The 17,500-nt window shown below is 42.1% G+C and overlaps 1 protein-coding gene across 2 annotated transcripts in view; it reads right to left on the bottom strand.

Moving 5' to 3' along the window:
* Positions 1-17,500, bottom strand: part of kansl1b (KAT8 regulatory NSL complex subunit 1b) — a 52,994-nt gene that overhangs the window by 17,585 nt on the left and 17,909 nt on the right. For both annotated transcript variants that reach the window (XM_060865463.1, XM_060865462.1), the window contains exon 2: positions 11,903-13,106. In XM_060865463.1, the coding sequence (XP_060721446.1) occupies positions 11,903-13,038 (1,136 nt within the window). In that variant the 5' untranslated portion in view covers positions 13,039-13,106. The remainder of the gene's footprint in view (positions 1-11,902; positions 13,107-17,500) is intronic.

The raw sequence follows: 17,500 nt of genomic DNA, 5'->3' as shown, positions 1-17,500 counted from the left end.
AGAGTATTTGAAAAGGTATTTCATAACTATGTACGCACAACGTAAACGAGTAGAGCAGCTCAACGTAAACGAGTAGAGCAGCGCACCGTAAATGAGTAGAGCAGCGCACCGTAAATGAGTAGAGCAGTGCAACATAAATGAGTAGAGCAGTGCAACATAAATGAGTAGAGCAGCGCAACGTAAATGAGTAGAGCAGCGCACCGTAAATGAGTAGAGCAGCTCAACTTAAATGAGTAGAACAGCTCAACGTAAATGAGTAGAGCAGCTCAACGTAAATGAGTAGAGCAGCTCAACGTAAATTAGCATATGTGTAACCTGTAACACTGACACAATGTAACTATTATAACTAACACTAACACAATATAACACCATTATAACTAACACAATATAACACCATTATAACTAACACTGACACAATATAACACCATTATAACTAACACTGACACAATATAACACCATTATAACTAACACTAACACAATATAACACCATTATAACTAACAAGACACAATGTAACACCATTATAACTAACACTGACACAATGTAACTATTATAACTAACACTAACACAATATAACACCATTATAACTAACAATGACACAATGTAACACCATTATAACTAACACTGACACAATGTAACAATTATAACTAACACTAACACAATATAACACCATTATAACTAACACTGACACAATGTAACACCATTATAACTAACACTGACACAATGTAACACCATTATAACTAACACTGACACAATGTAACACCATTATAACTAACACTGACACAATATAACACCATTATAACTAACACTGACACAATGTAACAATTATAACTAACACTGACACAATATAACACCATTATAACTAACACTGACAATATAACACCATTATAACTAACACTAACACAATGTAACACCATTATAACAAACACTGACACAATATAACACCATTTTAACTAACACTAACACAATGTAACACCATTATAACAAACACTGACAATATAACACCATTATAACTAACACTGACACAATGTAACAATTATAACTAACACTGACACAATATAACACCATTATAACTAACACTGACACAATATAACACCATTATAACTAACACCGACACAATATAACACCATTATAACTAACACTGACACAATATAACACCATTATAACTAACACTGACAATATAACACCATTATAACTAACACTAACACAATGTAACACCATTATAACAAACACTGACACAATATAACACCATTATAACTAACACTGACACAATGTAACAATTATAACTAACACTGACACAATGTAACAATTATAACTAACACTGACACAATATAACACCATTATAACTAACACTGACACAATGTAACAATTATAACTAACATTGACACAATATAACACCATTATAACTAACACCGACACAATATAACACCATTATAACTAACACTGACACAATGTAACACCATTATAACTGTAACACTAACACAATATAACACCATTATAACTAACACTAACACAATGTAACAATTATAACTAACACTGACACAATAACACCATTATAACTAACACTGACACAATATAACACCATTATAACTAACACTGACACAATATAACACCATTATAACTAACACTGACACAATGTAACACCATTATAACTGTAACACTAACACAATATAACACCATTATAACTAACACTAACACAATGTAACAATTATAACTAACACTGACAACATAACACCATTATAACTAACACTAACACAATGTAACACCATTATAACAAACACTGACACAATATAACACCATTATAACTAACACTGACACAATGTAACAATTATAACAAACACTGACACAATATAACACCATTATAACTAACAATGACACAATGTAACAATTATAACTAACACTGACAATATAACACCATTATAACTAACACTGACACAATGTAACAATTATAACTAACATTGACACAATATAACACCATTATAACTAACACCGACACAATATAACACCATTATAACTAACACTAACACAATGTAACACCATTATAACAAAAACTGACACAATATAACACCATTATAACTAACACTGACACAATATAACACCATTATAACTAACACTGACACAATGTAACACCATTATAACTGTAACACTAACACAATATAACACCATTATAACTAACACTAACACAATGTAACACCATTATAACTGTAACACTGACACAATAACACCATTATAACTAACACTAACACAATGTAACAATTATAACTAACACTGACACAATGTAACACCATTATAACTGTAACACTAACACAATATAACACCATTATAACTAACACTAACACAATGTAACAATTATAACTAACACTGACACAATATAACACCATTATAACTAACACCGACACAATATAACACCATTATAACTAACACTGACACAATGTAACACCATTATAACTGTAACACTAACACAATATAACACCATTATAACTAACACTAACACAATGTAACAATTATAACTAACACTGACACAATAACACCATTATAACTAACACTGACACAATATAACACCATTATAACTAACACTGACACAATATAACACCATTATAACTAACACTGACACAATGTAACACCATTATAACTGTAACACTAACACAATATAACACCATTATAACTAACACTAACACAATGTAACAATTATAACTAACACTGACACAATAACACCATTATAACTAACACTGACAATATAACACCATTATAACTAACACTGACACAATATAACACCATTATAACTAACACTAACACAATGTAACACCATTAAAACAAAAACTGACACAATATAACACCATTATAACTAACACTGACACAATATAACACCATTATAACTAACACTGACAATATAACACCATTATAACTAACACTGACACAATGTAACACCATTATAACTAACACTGACACAATGTAACACCATTATAACTAACACTGACACAATGTAACACCATTATAACTAACACTGACACAATATAACACCATTATAACTAACACTGACACAATGTAACACCATTATAACTAACACTGACACAATATAACACCATTATAACTAACACTGACAATATAACACCATTATAACTAACACTGACACAATGTAACACCATTATAACTAACACTGACACAATGTAACACCATTATAACTAACACTGACACAATGTAACACCATTATAACTAACACTGACACAATGTAACACCATTATAACTAACACTGACACAATATAACACCATTATAACTAACACTGACACAATGTAACACCATTATATCTTATGTTGACAAGGCTTTAGTTCCAGTTCATCCCAAAGGTGTTCAGTGGGGTTGAGTCAGAGCTCTGTGCAGGACACTCAATTTTATTTTTTTAATTTCAATAAAGCTGGTTAAAATTGGAAAAAATAAAATTCAGAAGAAAAACTGTCAGGATGGTGAAGCTCTGGTGCAGTGCAGGGAGCTACAGAGGGTGAAACTCTGGTGCAACACTAAGGGGAACATGTACAGGTATGACTTCTACTGTTTCATGATGAATCTCTCTTCAGCTAAGTGAATAATTCAAATGTTACACAGTGGTAATTCTGGGAAGTATCAACCGTTCATCGAATCCAAGCTTGCCTCTAAAACGGCTTCGGTCAGTCAGCTGGCTGCTCTGATTGATTTATTCTTCCCGTACGGCCATTTACGGCATGGACAGATAAAATGCACCCGCCTCTCAATGTTTGACCAGAGAAAAGGAGAAAAGGTCGAAGGTGAAACGACTTCCACGTGAATCGACGCTAAAGCGTAACGTTTATATTTGCTGCTTTCTGAAATTCTCTCGTCTTTTCCTCTTTGGTCTGTTTTGTCGCTCTGCAGCTGAAACCGTGACGTGGCGATTAAAAACTACGTCGCTTCCTCTATGTTTGCTGCATCATGCAAAACAAAGCAGGAAGCGTGTGGTATATTAAACATGACACAGGCAGAACCTGCAGCAGAAATCGGGTGACACGCTGCACTGACGTTTATCTGTACGACTAGATCAGAGAAACGGCAGAACAGAGTTCCCCCAGAGATCCTGAGCAACGTGGGTGCCATTACTTTTAAAGTGCCACTGATCTTACCTTAAAATACAACAGCTATGAATTAAAGCTTAATTCATAAACTGTGCTAAGGCATTTGAATAAACATTTTCTTGACTTAATGGATTATACCTTTTCTTTAACGTGTTTTTATTTTTTCACCTCAGGACGTCACTCATAAGCTACTAAAACACCACTGTTAGCTAGTTAGCTAACACTTTATGTAATTCTTTAAACACACACACACACACAGAAAACAGGTGTAAACAAAGTGCACGGTGCTTTGCAGCACTGCAGATTCAGTGTTATTTCCTCCTGCTACGGCTGATGGAAACTCGCGGTTCTACACACTTAACACAGACGCGTACTGTACGTCGGGCTGAAGACCAAAGAGAACTGAACAGAGAGTGAAAGAGCAGACCCACGCCTTTTCCTTTTCACTGTTAGAGGAGTCACAGTGATGACGTGTCAGATATTTGTACGCATTTGTGCATGTGTGTGAACGCTAAAAAACTGTACAAGCGCAGCAGTAGCATGACAACAAAGCCACTTAAATTTAATATCTATAATATCTTTAATATATATTAATAATCTCTTAAAGCACTGATCCTATAAACCACAATCTGGAATGAACAACACCTACAGCGCCTTACGTTTACACCGGAGATAAGCATTCAAACGTCGACGACACAAATGCATCTTTTTTGTATATTTGTACGAGTTATTCCTTTTTAATTTGAGTCACGTAGCCGGGTCAGACAGCCGCGTAGCCGGGTCAGACAGCCGCGTAGCCGGGTCAGAGAGCCGCGTAGCCGGGTCAGAGAGCCGCGTAGCCGAGTCAGAGGGCCGCGTAGCCGGGTCAGACAGCCGCGTAGCCGGGTCAGACAGCCGCGTAGCCGGGTCAGACAGCCGCGTAGCCGGGTCAGACAGCCGCGTAGCCGGGTCAGACAGCCGCGTAGCCGGGTCAGACAGCCGCGTAGCCGAGTCAGAGAGCCGCGTAGCCGAGTCAGACAGCCGCGTAGCCGAGTCAGACAGCCGCGTAGCCGAGTCAGAGAGCCGCGTAGCCGAGTCAGACAGCCGCGTAGCCGAGTCAGACAGCCACGTAGCCGAGTCAGACAGACGAAATTTGAGTAGCTGCAGCATAGAATGAGAAACGCTCTTTTCCGTCTTGACTCAAGAGACACTCCACTAAGGCACGATTTATTTGATTGAGAATGATCTTTTATCAGACAACATTCCAGGGAACGCTCGTAACCCTGGAGATCCAACAGTCAGGTTTCACCTGTAACAAAGCCACCTCTGATAATCCTACCCCAGGTAATTAAGTGAATACAGAACAATCAGAGAACATCGTGTTTAAGGTGCTTTATTACTCCAGAATTTTTTAATCCTTGTCTTTTCAGTGTGTGTGTGATCATGTGACCATCCACCAGGCCACAGCCATTTCCATATCAAATTCTCGAGTATCTAATATCCAAATTACGGCCTGAGCAGCTGCAGGCTGCACACTGAAGGTTTTTACAGATTTTAGCAAAATTCAGACCTGGAAAGTTCTTTAAGGTCTCAGGGCCGACTCCATGATGAACCACACACTTTCAGTCTCATCAGAACATGTCTTTAACCTGAAAGTGACGCTGCTGTAACCTGTGAGACCGAGAACCTTGCTGATACGCTGAGGTTTATTGGAAGGAGTCTCCAGTTTCAGTAACGGTTTCTCTGTAACGTAAGCCTTCGTTTGATTTGGGGATTTTAAATACAGGAAATTCATTTTTGCAACGGTGGGTCGATGGCGGCGACTCTGCCTCGAGTCAGATGGACACGACTGATTGTTTTCCCACAGCAGCGCACATCCGAGTGCTTTATTCCACAAACGACACAGCGGCATTTTGCCAGTAACACGCAAAGCAGATGGAAAGAAGGCTTCTGTATACAAACACCTCCTCCGCCGTGCCTAAACAGAAACAACATCGCCGCCGACGGCTTCCTGCGGCACCCAGACACGCAGGAGCGTTCAGCTCAACACTGTGTCCTGACGAACTTCCATCATCGATACTCACTTCAACAGAAAAGCAACAGTGAATCATCTGAACTTCACACAGTGGCACCTTCTGCGGTTCTCTCTCGCTATCCATCTCTCTCTTTTTTCCTCTTCGAACTCTTGCCCCATTTCTGCTTCAGTGACTCAGGAATTTTCCATGAATTTGTGTTCTGTGGTTTAGGGAGAAATACTGCTCAATGTCCTGAGGTTTCCCTAAAATAAAAAAAACCAAACCAAACAAAAAGAAATCTTCCCCGTGTTGTTCCACTCACATTCATGAAATAGTGTCTTGATTAAAGCCTTTATTAAATGTCTTTTATTCTGAGACGTTTGTAAAGACCGAGACCTTGAATTGAGTGATAGAAAGAAATAATATCCTCATGGTGAAATCGCTGTACTCGTTTTACGACGTTTGCGTATCGAGATACTTCCGTGTAGAGATTGCGTTCGTGACCGATCGTATTAGAGATGTTCCGACATCTGTATGTTATAAATGTAAACAATTACCTCTTAACAACTAGCCTGATAAAGTCCTCCTCACTGCTCCTAACACTTTTTGACTTTATGAGCTCTTTTACGGTTTAAGATGCTTTATGAATAACTTTTATCTTTACTAGGATGATCTTTCATTTAATAAAAGGAAACTCCCACATTTCTAAGAATTTTGTCACTACTCAATATGGGTCCTGGACTTTAACCCGTCCTCTGATCTGTCGTTTCAGGACCAGGAAACGATTTCGGAGAAACAGAAGTGACGTTGCCGAGATGATGTATAGTGACTCAGCCCTTCTCCACAGTAGCTGGATAGAAAGCCAAGTTCGCTGTGAAACGTTTTGTACATATTAAAGCAAGTGGTTTAAAATGATGGTTATATAGATATTACATCATCATGTCTCGACTGTAATTGATTTTATGCAACACCGCCGTCTCGAACGATGCTGTATTCCATCCTGCAGACGGATGGACGTGGCAGCGATAAAAGCCGACCGCGCTGGAATTCATTACGCCGGCTCGCTGGATGATTTCATTCGGAGCCGTAGAGCTGCCGCTAATGGACTGCAATTAGTCACTGTCGGTTATTTATAAAGCACATAGGACAGACAATAACTGCCTTTTTTTTCTCTCCTCGTGCTCTTGATAATGAACACTGAACTCTACCTGACCTGAACACGTCTAATAGGAGCGGATGTAAATGAAACCGTGTAGTACTACGACGACATCCTGTACATTCAGATGAATAAAGACGACTGAGGAGTTTCACTGTAGCTCACGTCTCCTCTGCATGGATCACGTACGGATGTGTGCAAAGGTGTGCTGATCGTCATGTAGACGATACACGCTCGTTTTTCAACACGCTGTCTAGACAGTGTGGACACAAGCCCCCACAAGGAGGCTTATCTTTAACGCTATTGGTTGCCGTGGAGTCAAGTCATGCACGTGGATAAACAAACACACAGAATAAAGATGTGTATTTACAACATGGGGTCAGATTACAACCCTGATTCAGTGACAGTAATCAATCAGAACACAGTTTACAGCATTAGTCCATCTGTAGCCACAGTTTATAGCTTTAATCCATCAAGAACCAATCAGAGCACAGTGAAATCCCAAAATGTCACCTTAACCAATCAGAACACAGTCTATTCTCCTAATCCCAAAGCAACCAATCATATTACACCATAAAAAAAACAGCTAAATATACCACTGCACCCCATCAGGATTCAGACCCTTAAAGCCACAGTGACCAATTAGATTTCTGCTCACACCCTGAAAGCCACTGCAACCAATCAGGCCACAGTTAATTGCCCTAATATCCAAATAACTAATCGGGTTACACCTCCGGCCCCAACTGCCATCAGAGCACAGATCCTGTCTAAACCACATCTGCACCAAAATGGAGTGCGGTTAAGAGTCCTTAATAAACCAGCACCCAATCAGATTCCAACACCTGACTATGTGATGGACTTCAATACAAAACATATCTGAGGAATGAACATGTAAATAAATAAATAAATAAATAAACAAACAAACATATTTACTCCACAGAACCAAACCCCAACAAAGTCTTATACACTGGGACTTCCACTTCACTGAGAATATCATTCACCCGTCATCTACTGACCACAAAGAGGAAATAAAACAAGACGAGAGCTTTCACAGTGGTGGCACATGTTACAGAGGAAGAGGAGGAGGAGGAGGAGGATGAACGAGTGTGGACTGGGAACCAGTGAGAACCAAGAAGATCAGAAAGTAATAGAACCTTAACTGACCGGCTCAGTGACTTTCAAGTGGGTGGAGAATGTTAATGTTAGATAATGTTAACCAACCAGCTCCGAGATCTGTACTCACACACACACACACCCCGGAGAAACTCTCACACGGATCGATTCCTACACATTTTCTTGTCTTGTACGTTCGCACTTCTATACTAACTCGTGTACATTTGTTCTGATCAAAATTTCTTAAGAACATCAATAACATTCAGAAAATTCTGAAAGAATCCAAGCAAAAAAAAAATAAAAAAGAGAAACAGAGCAAGAACTAAGGAAGGAGAGAAAAACGAGAAGAAGAAAAAAAAAAAGACTTAACACTTATGTCTTAACACGAATTTGACAAATTTAACAAAAAAATCTGCTTTGGTGCTTGACCCCTAAAAACTAACAGTATCTAGGTTGGCAGTATCATACTCTAAGATAGACAAGTAGACAAACAGGCAGACAGACAAGCAGACAGAAAGACAGACAAGCAGACAGAAAGACAGACAAGCAGACAGAAAGACAGACAAGCAGACAGACAAGCAGACAGAAAGACAGACAAGCAGACAGACAAGCAGACAGAAAGACAGACAAGCAGACAGAAAGACAGACAGGCAGACAGAAAGACAAACAGACAGAAAGACAGACAAGCAGACAGACAGACAGACAGACAAGCAGGCAGGCAGACAGACAGACAAGCAGACAGACAGACAAGCAGACAGACAGACAAGCAGACAGACAGACAAGCAGAGACAGACAGACAGACAAGCAGACAGACAGACAGACAAGCAGACAGACAGACAGACAAGCAGACAGACAGACAGACAAGCAGACAGACAAGCAGACAGACAAGCAGACAGACAGACAAGCAGACAGACAGACAAGCAAGCAGACAGACAGACAAGCAGACAGACAGACAGACAAGCAGACAGACAGACAGACAGACAAGCAGACAGACAGACAAGCAGACAGACAGACAGACAGACAGACAAGCAGACAGACAAGCAGACAGACAAGCAGACAGACAGACAGACAGACAAGCAGACAGACAGACAAGCAGACAGACAGACAGATAGACAAGCAGACAGACAGATAGACAAGCAGACAGACAGATAGACAAGCAGGCAGACAGAAATACAGACTAGTAGGCCAGCAGGCAGACAGACAGGTAGACAAGCAGGCAGACAGACAGGTAGACAGACAGACCGTCTCTCAGACACACTGAGTAGGAGACGATCAAAAATCCGAGCGAGATTTCAAACACTGAATCTGACACACGGCTGCTGTGCACAGGCTCATGCCACTAATTATTACTGACACCATCATCTGCCTTTAGGGGGAGAGAGCGAGTGAGCGAGAGAGAGAGAGAGAGAGAGAGAGAGAGAGAGAGAGAGAGAGCGAGAAGTAATAGTAAGACAGACAGAAAGAGAGAGAGATCATTGTGTTATTTTTAGCACTATGAGCATGTGAACAGTTCGCCTCTTTCACGTCTCTGCTGTGCAAAGTCAAACTATTCATCAGCAAACTATCAGAAATAAATAAAAGAATAAATAAATAAATCATACAAACCCGTTTCATGTAATGTTATTTCTTCAAGGTTTTTTTATCAGTAACAGTAGATTACTGATATGACGAGGTGTGTGTGTGTGTGTGTGTGTGTGTGTGCGCTCACTGAACTGACAGGTGAGCCTTTCTGCTCTCTCTTCACCACCACACTCACAAATACCTCAGTGTACAATTAACATTTGTGTCATATCACCTCAAGACCAACGTTCAGCAGCTAATGAAAGACCTTCAGACCTTTAGTAGATCTTCAGTGCTGACCAAACACAACAGCCATAAAACGTACAGAAGGAGAGAGAGAGAGAGAGAGAGAGAGAGAGAGAGAGAGAGAGGGGGGGAGAGAAAGAGAGACAGAGAGAAAGATAGAGAGAGAGGGGGGGGAAGAGAGAAAGATAGAGAGAGAGATTGCATTTATGTTACATCATTATACCAAAACGTCTACATCCGAATTACAAACATTGTGTAGAAACCTGATGAAGCACTTAGTAGAGAAACAGCAGGGTATAACTCTAAACAATGTCAGGGAGGGAGGGAGGAGAGGACAGGAGAGGAGAGAAATGTAGAGGACAAAAAAGGAGAAAAATGTGGAGGAGAAAAAAGGAGAGAGATGTGGAGGAGAGGAGATGAGAGGAGAGAAATGGAGAGGAGAAAAGAGGAGAGGAGAGAAATATAGAGGAGAGGAGATGAGATGAAAGAAATGGAGATAAGAGAAGAGGAGATAAATGGAGAAGAGAAGAGAGGAGATGAGATGAGAGAAATGTAGAGGAGAGAAGAGGAGAGAAATGGAGAAGAGAAGAGAGGAGAAGAGAGGAGAGAAATGGAGAGGAGAAAAGAGGAGAGGAGAGAAATATAGAGGAGAGGAGATGAGATGAGAGAAATGTAGAGGAGAGAAATGGAGAAGAGAAGAGAGGAGATGAGATGACAGAAATGTAGAGGAGAGAAGAGGAGAGAAATGGAGAAGAGAGGAGAGGAGAGAAGTTGCATTGAGCTTGCATCATGTAACTGAACTTGTGGTGTGAAGTGAAAGTGAAACAGATCAGATGAACTCATGCTGCTGCAGTAACGGTTTTCTTCTCCTCTACACTCAGAGACGAGCGCAGCCTGACGGTCTGGACTTAAGCAGACGTGTGATGATGCTACAATGTGAACACAACATACTTTTATGGCATGAAACACAAAGTGCACGTGTCGACCCCTAGCATGTCATTGTAAAGAAAACGACAGACTGTTAAACACACCGACACCTGAGTTACAGGTTACTGACGAAGAGTGTGGCGATATGTCATACGGCACCACGGCGCCTGAGATGTGGCCTTTAAACGCCGCTGAAACAGTAACTCACTCTTTAGGTCGAATCAGCAAACCGGGTTACGTATGTGCCGACATGACAAAAACTAAAGTAGGTTAAAGAATATCACCAAGGCAACTGGGCAGTTTCGTAGCTGGGGAGACAAAAAAAAATGCAAAAAAAATGTAATAAATAAAACCTGCCCTACAAACACGCCCGCTTCAGGGTTGCATGTGTCGTGCTTTTTTGCACCGCTAGTGTTGATCTAGCATTGAAACAAACAGGCTTGTGAAATGGAGGTAAAGTTCGTCATCCATAAACTTTTAAATTGCCAGAAGAAGTGTGCTTTTTACTGCTATCTGGCAACCCTTCAGACCAGTGAAAAACGTGTCATTGTGAAATCAAAGTCATCCATGAACCAAAAGAAAGCAGAATGTCGTTTACTGTTACTGTTAATGTACTGAGCTGTAGTTTACCAAACGCGTGACTCTAGTCTCTGATTGTTAATGTAAATCAGCAACATACACCAAGACCAGAGAACATACACAGGCACACCTCATCGTTCACCTGCTGGTGGCACAACACTCAGACGTTCTTATCGTAAGAATTTAACGTCACCGACCTAAACAACCACCTCATCAGCAAGCAGGACTTTAAAGTTCACTACTCACAGTGAAATGTGCCGCTGCTCGACGTCCGCCCGGGCCAGCTCGTCCTCTTCCACGTCTGTTTCTCCTCCGGAGCTGCTCTCGGTGGCGTCCGAATCAAAGGCGTTTTCCGCCGCTCGCAGGTTGGTGCTGCAGCTCAGCGAGAGCCGCTCCAGCTCGGCCGGCACAGATTCGCCCCTCAGAACCCGGCTGGGTTCTGCTCTTTCCCGATGGACCCGGGAGTCCTGAGGCCCCAGAGTGCTGCAAAGTAATCCACCGAGCTGTTGCTGCACGTGACGCTCCACCTGCTTCGCCTGCACCACCTGTAGCCGCTTATGCAGGCGCCGCAGACGACCCTCGATCTCCATCTGTCGGCTTTTGGCCTGCTGCGAACGGCTGTGCAGGTCTCCTCCCAGGCTTTCCAGTGAGTTGAGCACAGAAGGCGGAGCCACGGAAACTTCCGCACTAAACACCGATAAGCTGTCCGAACCGTTCCGCTCTTGTGAAGGCGAGCGAAAGGGCACGGGAGATTCTGGGATATCCTGGTTGTTCTGCCGATCCCGTGGGACACCTCTAGGGCACTGGTGCTGCTCCGTGGAATCTTTAGCAGGACCATTTCCTGTTGACCCGCCGTGAGCAAGTGGTAGCGCTGCTTGTCCATACTTGCCTCCATTCATGGTGACGCTGCTGGAGTCTTTGTTTGTTTTTGTAAATTTCCTCGCCACGCCGTTAACGCCGACACTCTGCTGTAGAGAAGGCAGACTGCTAGCATTCCCCGCACTCATGATGCTCTTCAGCTGCTCCTCTGAGAGCTCCAGGGTGTGGTGCTTGCGTTGTAAGATGCCGGGCAGGATGTCGAAGACGTTCTGCAATTTCAGGGTCTCGTCCGAGCAGCGGTACGAGGTGACGAACTCCTGTATTTTGCCCAAATCGCGACTCGATTCGTCTTTGCTGAAGTTTCCGGCCGCGCAGGACAGATGATCCTCTTTGTCAGAGTTTTTGCGTTTGACGGTGCCGTTCGTTGGGGCGAGGACACGGTCGGTGGCGCCGTTTTCCTCCACGGCACTCTGGTTGATAGCGGAGGAGGACGGAGCCAGTTTGAGGCGGATTCGGTGAGTGTCGGCCGGCGTGTCGGTCAGCGCGGGCGCCATCGCAGCCATTCAGCGGTGCAAGGGGGCCGAGGCCAGAGCCACACCACCCACCTACCGTCACGCCACAGGACAACCTGCTGTGGGACACAACAAAAACATGTGAGGATCAAAAGTCTCAAAGAATAAACTTCTTTATTCAAAGCTCTACCTTTTTTTCTCCAAAACAATAAAAATCATCTTCGTTTCACCAAACGGCATCTTGTCAAACTTCATTTGCATCATTTACACAGATGGTGAACAATTCCACTGAGGAGTCTGATATTAAATCTCTCAGCTCAATTCAGCTGCCTGACCAACAAGACATAATAAATCATGTTTCAGTTTCTAATCAAGTTTTTTAACTTCCTCGTGTGAACAGAGTACTGAAGTGAATTCGGTCCGAATCCAGATCTATACAGCACACAAAGACAGCACAGGGTTAGAAGTGTGTGTGTGTGTGTGTGTGTGTGTGTGTGTGTGTTTACGTCATAGCGCTTGATCGTTTTTCCTCTCCATCATAATTAGAGGAAAGGCGTATCGTGGTACAGACGTGCGAGTCAGAATTGAGCCTGGTGTTTATTTACAGGATCACAGATGACTGGATCTGTGTAGATCAGAGATCCTGCAGTAAAACCCAAACATTCCCACTCAAGATCTCAGGAACAGAGGAGAGCAGAAGAGTCATAAGGCTAAATAAAACTTAATCCAAATCAATCTCAATCCTTTTTGCTGTGTTCTTTTAATGCGACTTAAAGAATGCGACTTACATAATTTTTTTTAAAAAAACGTTCACAAATTTTCTTAAAAAATTGTTCTAATGCGACTTAAATAATTATTATTCAAGGATTTATTCTCAAAAAAAATTTAATTTAAATAATTAATCATTTAGATTTTTTAGGAAAATTGGTTTATAATTACTGCATTTTTTATCTTAAAAGAACAATAAAATATTCTCCAAAAGTTTTAGATATCTTCAAAGAACCGGTCAGTCAGAATCAGCCAAATAATACGTGTCTTAATTTCAGAAAGATTTTTTAGGGAGATTTGGTGTTTGGGTATAAAATTCAGCAGTGTTTATCTGCGTCATATCATACGTGATAAAGGAGAAACAGCGTGTGCTCTTTATCGAGGATCACGTGAACTCCACTGTCTTCACTCTCGCTGGTACACCAGAGGTCTGTTAGAAGCCCCTTTTTCACCGAAGCAGTTTGAGTGCTGGTTCGGAGCCTAATTTAGAACCATTTCTTTCTTTTTCGACTCCCAAAGCACCGGCTCTGAACCAGGAAAAGTGGTTCTTAAGTAGCACCAAAACGTTGCTGGTCTAGACTTAAGAACCGCTTGTGTCAGGGGCTGTGGGCGGGGCTGTGGGCGGGGCTACTGTTAGCGCATTTGATAATGTACCTTAAGTATACTAATGTTTAATACACTTTTACTTTACCACGATATGATACATTATTAGCACACATGATAGTACGTAGCTACATGCTAAGGCTAACTTTTTTCTGTGTTAATGATAAAATAACGTTATGTATTTTCTCGATTACAACCTCCATTTATACAGATTACATGGAGCTGCACGTACACGTTGGATTCGCCGCGTTTTTTGTGTTAATGTAGGTTCACAAATCCATGAGTATTAACAGTAAAGCAACATCCGCCATTGTTGATGTGTTTGTGTTTGTCGCTGCTGCCCTAAAGTTGCTGGAACACGTGACACGTATACAGTGACGTCAGACGCAGCTCTGTGATGCTCTCTAGCCGGTGGAAAGACAAACCGGTTCTTAGAAGGTTCGTCAGTGGAACCAACTTTGAACCAGCACACGGCTCTTTCTGGTGGAAAAGGGGCATTAGAGACGATTATGAAGCTCCAGCCGAGATCAGGAAACGCAACGAGACACGGTTCAGGATGATGGAGATTCACACAGAGGTTTTTATTTTGATATACAAGTTGTCAGAAGTGTTAAGACTAAGTGGTGTTGAGGTTCTGTTTCAGGACTGGAATCTTGCGTCACATTAAATTATCTCCAGAGATGTCAGATATGAAGCTGGTGGAATCTGCTGGAGGAGATCGTGAGCATTAAAAATAAGTGTAAGTGTTCCATGGTGTGTTTGGCTGACTGAGGGCTGGAGCTGCTCATGACACTGCGGGGTTTAAAATAAGCCTCCTGCTTGTTCTACCTGAGGTATAAATCTGAACACTGAGGAAGTGAGGGAAAATAATCTGCACTGGTACAAGGTTCTCTCAATGAGAGAGAGCGAGAGAGAGCGAGAGAGAGCGAGCGAGAGAGAGAGCGAGCGAGAGAGAGAGAGAGAGAGAGAGAGAGAGAGAGAGAGAGAGCGAGAGAGAGAGAGAGAGAGAGAGAGAGAGAGAGAGAGAGAGACAGACAGACAGACAGACAGACAGACAGACAGACAGACAGACAGACAGACAGACAGACAGAAGCAGTAAAACATTGACCTATGGGATTCTTCAGACTTCCACCTGGACCAGATCTTCAGCACAGATAAGTGAAGTCCTGTCAGATGTTTTGTCTCAATGTTACAGTAAAAGTCTCCTGTGACTGAATTATTCTGACAGACACATGGAGTCTGAACCAAACTCACATTCTACTAATACAGATTCCTCCCTGATGCAGTTTAACTAAACAGTATAAACTCCTACCAGCTACATGCTCTCGTTTGCGCACAACCAAACACACTCTTGAACACATACACACTCTCGCACGCCCACCCACTCACTCACTCTCTCGCACGCACACCCACCCCCTCACTCACTCTCTCGCACGCGCGCCCACCCACTCACTCACTCTCTCGCACGCGCGCTCACCCACTCACTCACTCTCTCGCGCGCACACCCACTCACTCTCTCTCGCACACACACACTCACTCACTCTCGCACACACACACTCACTCACTCTCGCACACACACACTCACTCACTCTCGCACACACTCACTCACTCTCGCACACACTCACTCACTCACTCTCGCACACACTCACTCACTCACTCTCGCACACACTCACTCACTCACTCTCGCACACACTCACTCACTCACTCACTCTCGCACACACTCACTCACTCTCGCACACACTCACTCACTCACTCACTCTCGCACACACTCACTCACTCACTCACTCTCGCACACACTCACTCACTCACTCACTCTCGCACACACTCACTCACTCACTCACTCTCGCACACACACACATATGACTAATATTAAGCTTTGGGGAAGCTAAAAACAAAGTCAGCTAGAGACAAAATACAAACAGAAAACACAACACGGGGCAGAAACCGCAAGAAAAGCAAATGGTGACAGAGACAAGAAATACAGGAAGACAGGCAAAAAAGTGACAGCCAAAGAAAAACACAGACAAAGAAACAGACAGACAGACAGACAGATGTTGGGTGTTAATCAGATGAGAGCAGTGGCTGTGTGCAGCAGTAATGAGGAGTGGAACATGGTAACGAGGTGTGTGTGTGTGTGTGTGTGTGTGTGTGTGTGTGTGTGTGTGTCTGTCTCTTTTACACTTTAACCTTCACACTACAGAAACATTTACCATCAGATCAGTCAAATTCCTTCAGTATTTTTCACACCACATGATTTATACTGTATAAAGTCTTCAACAGGAGCTCAGCTCAAATCGTCCTAAATGAGCAAGAGACTGCTACAGAGTCCAAACCAAAGTTCCCATGGAACACTGATGATAACAAGCTGTGTGTGTGTGTGTGTGTGTGTGTGTGTGTGTGTGTGTGTGTGTGTGTGTGAACTGGGCCATTAGGCCATGAACAAATCCCTGAACTTTGGTCTACAGGCTGCTGTAACCCAGAGCAACAAGGCCAATTTTTCACGTGTCACATGTCAGCGATGTCAAAACTCTACAGCAAGAGGAAAAAAAACGTTTAGCTCGACAAGCAGAATGAAGCAAAATCCTGTGTGGCGTTAAAACCATCGCTAAATTAAAGCAGCTGGACTCAGTGGGGAGATCACATACAGGGTGTCAGGTCATCAAATATATTTTGTTTAGAGTTTTAGTGCTGATCGAGTGTGTGTGTGTGTGTGTGTGTGTGTGTATAGACACTGAAGCAGTAGACTGAACATTTAACAGTGAGTACGGAAGACAATGAACGCTGAACCCTGAGCACTGAACGCTGAGCAGTTAAATAAGTATTGAGCAATGAGAACTGACTACTGAACAATAAGTACTGAGCAATGAGAACTGACTACTGAACAATAAGTACTGAGCAATGAGAACTGACTACTGAACAATAAGTACTGAGCAATGAGAACTGACTACTGAACAATAAGTACTGAGCAATGAGAACTGACTACTGAACAATAAGTACTGAGCAATGAGAACTGACTACTGAACAATAAGTACTGAGCAATGAGAACTGACTACTGAACAATAAGTACTGAGCAATGAGAACTGATTACTGAACAATAAGTACTGAGCAATGAGAACTGACTACTGAACAATAAGTACTGAGA

The sequence above is a fragment of the Tachysurus vachellii genome, chromosome 3 (genome assembly GCF_030014155.1).
Source record: "Tachysurus vachellii isolate PV-2020 chromosome 3, HZAU_Pvac_v1, whole genome shotgun sequence".
Taxonomy (NCBI): Eukaryota; Metazoa; Chordata; class Actinopteri; order Siluriformes; family Bagridae; genus Tachysurus; species Tachysurus vachellii.
Note: the sequence above shows the minus strand (reverse complement) of the source record. Positions and strands in the feature narration are given on the sequence as shown.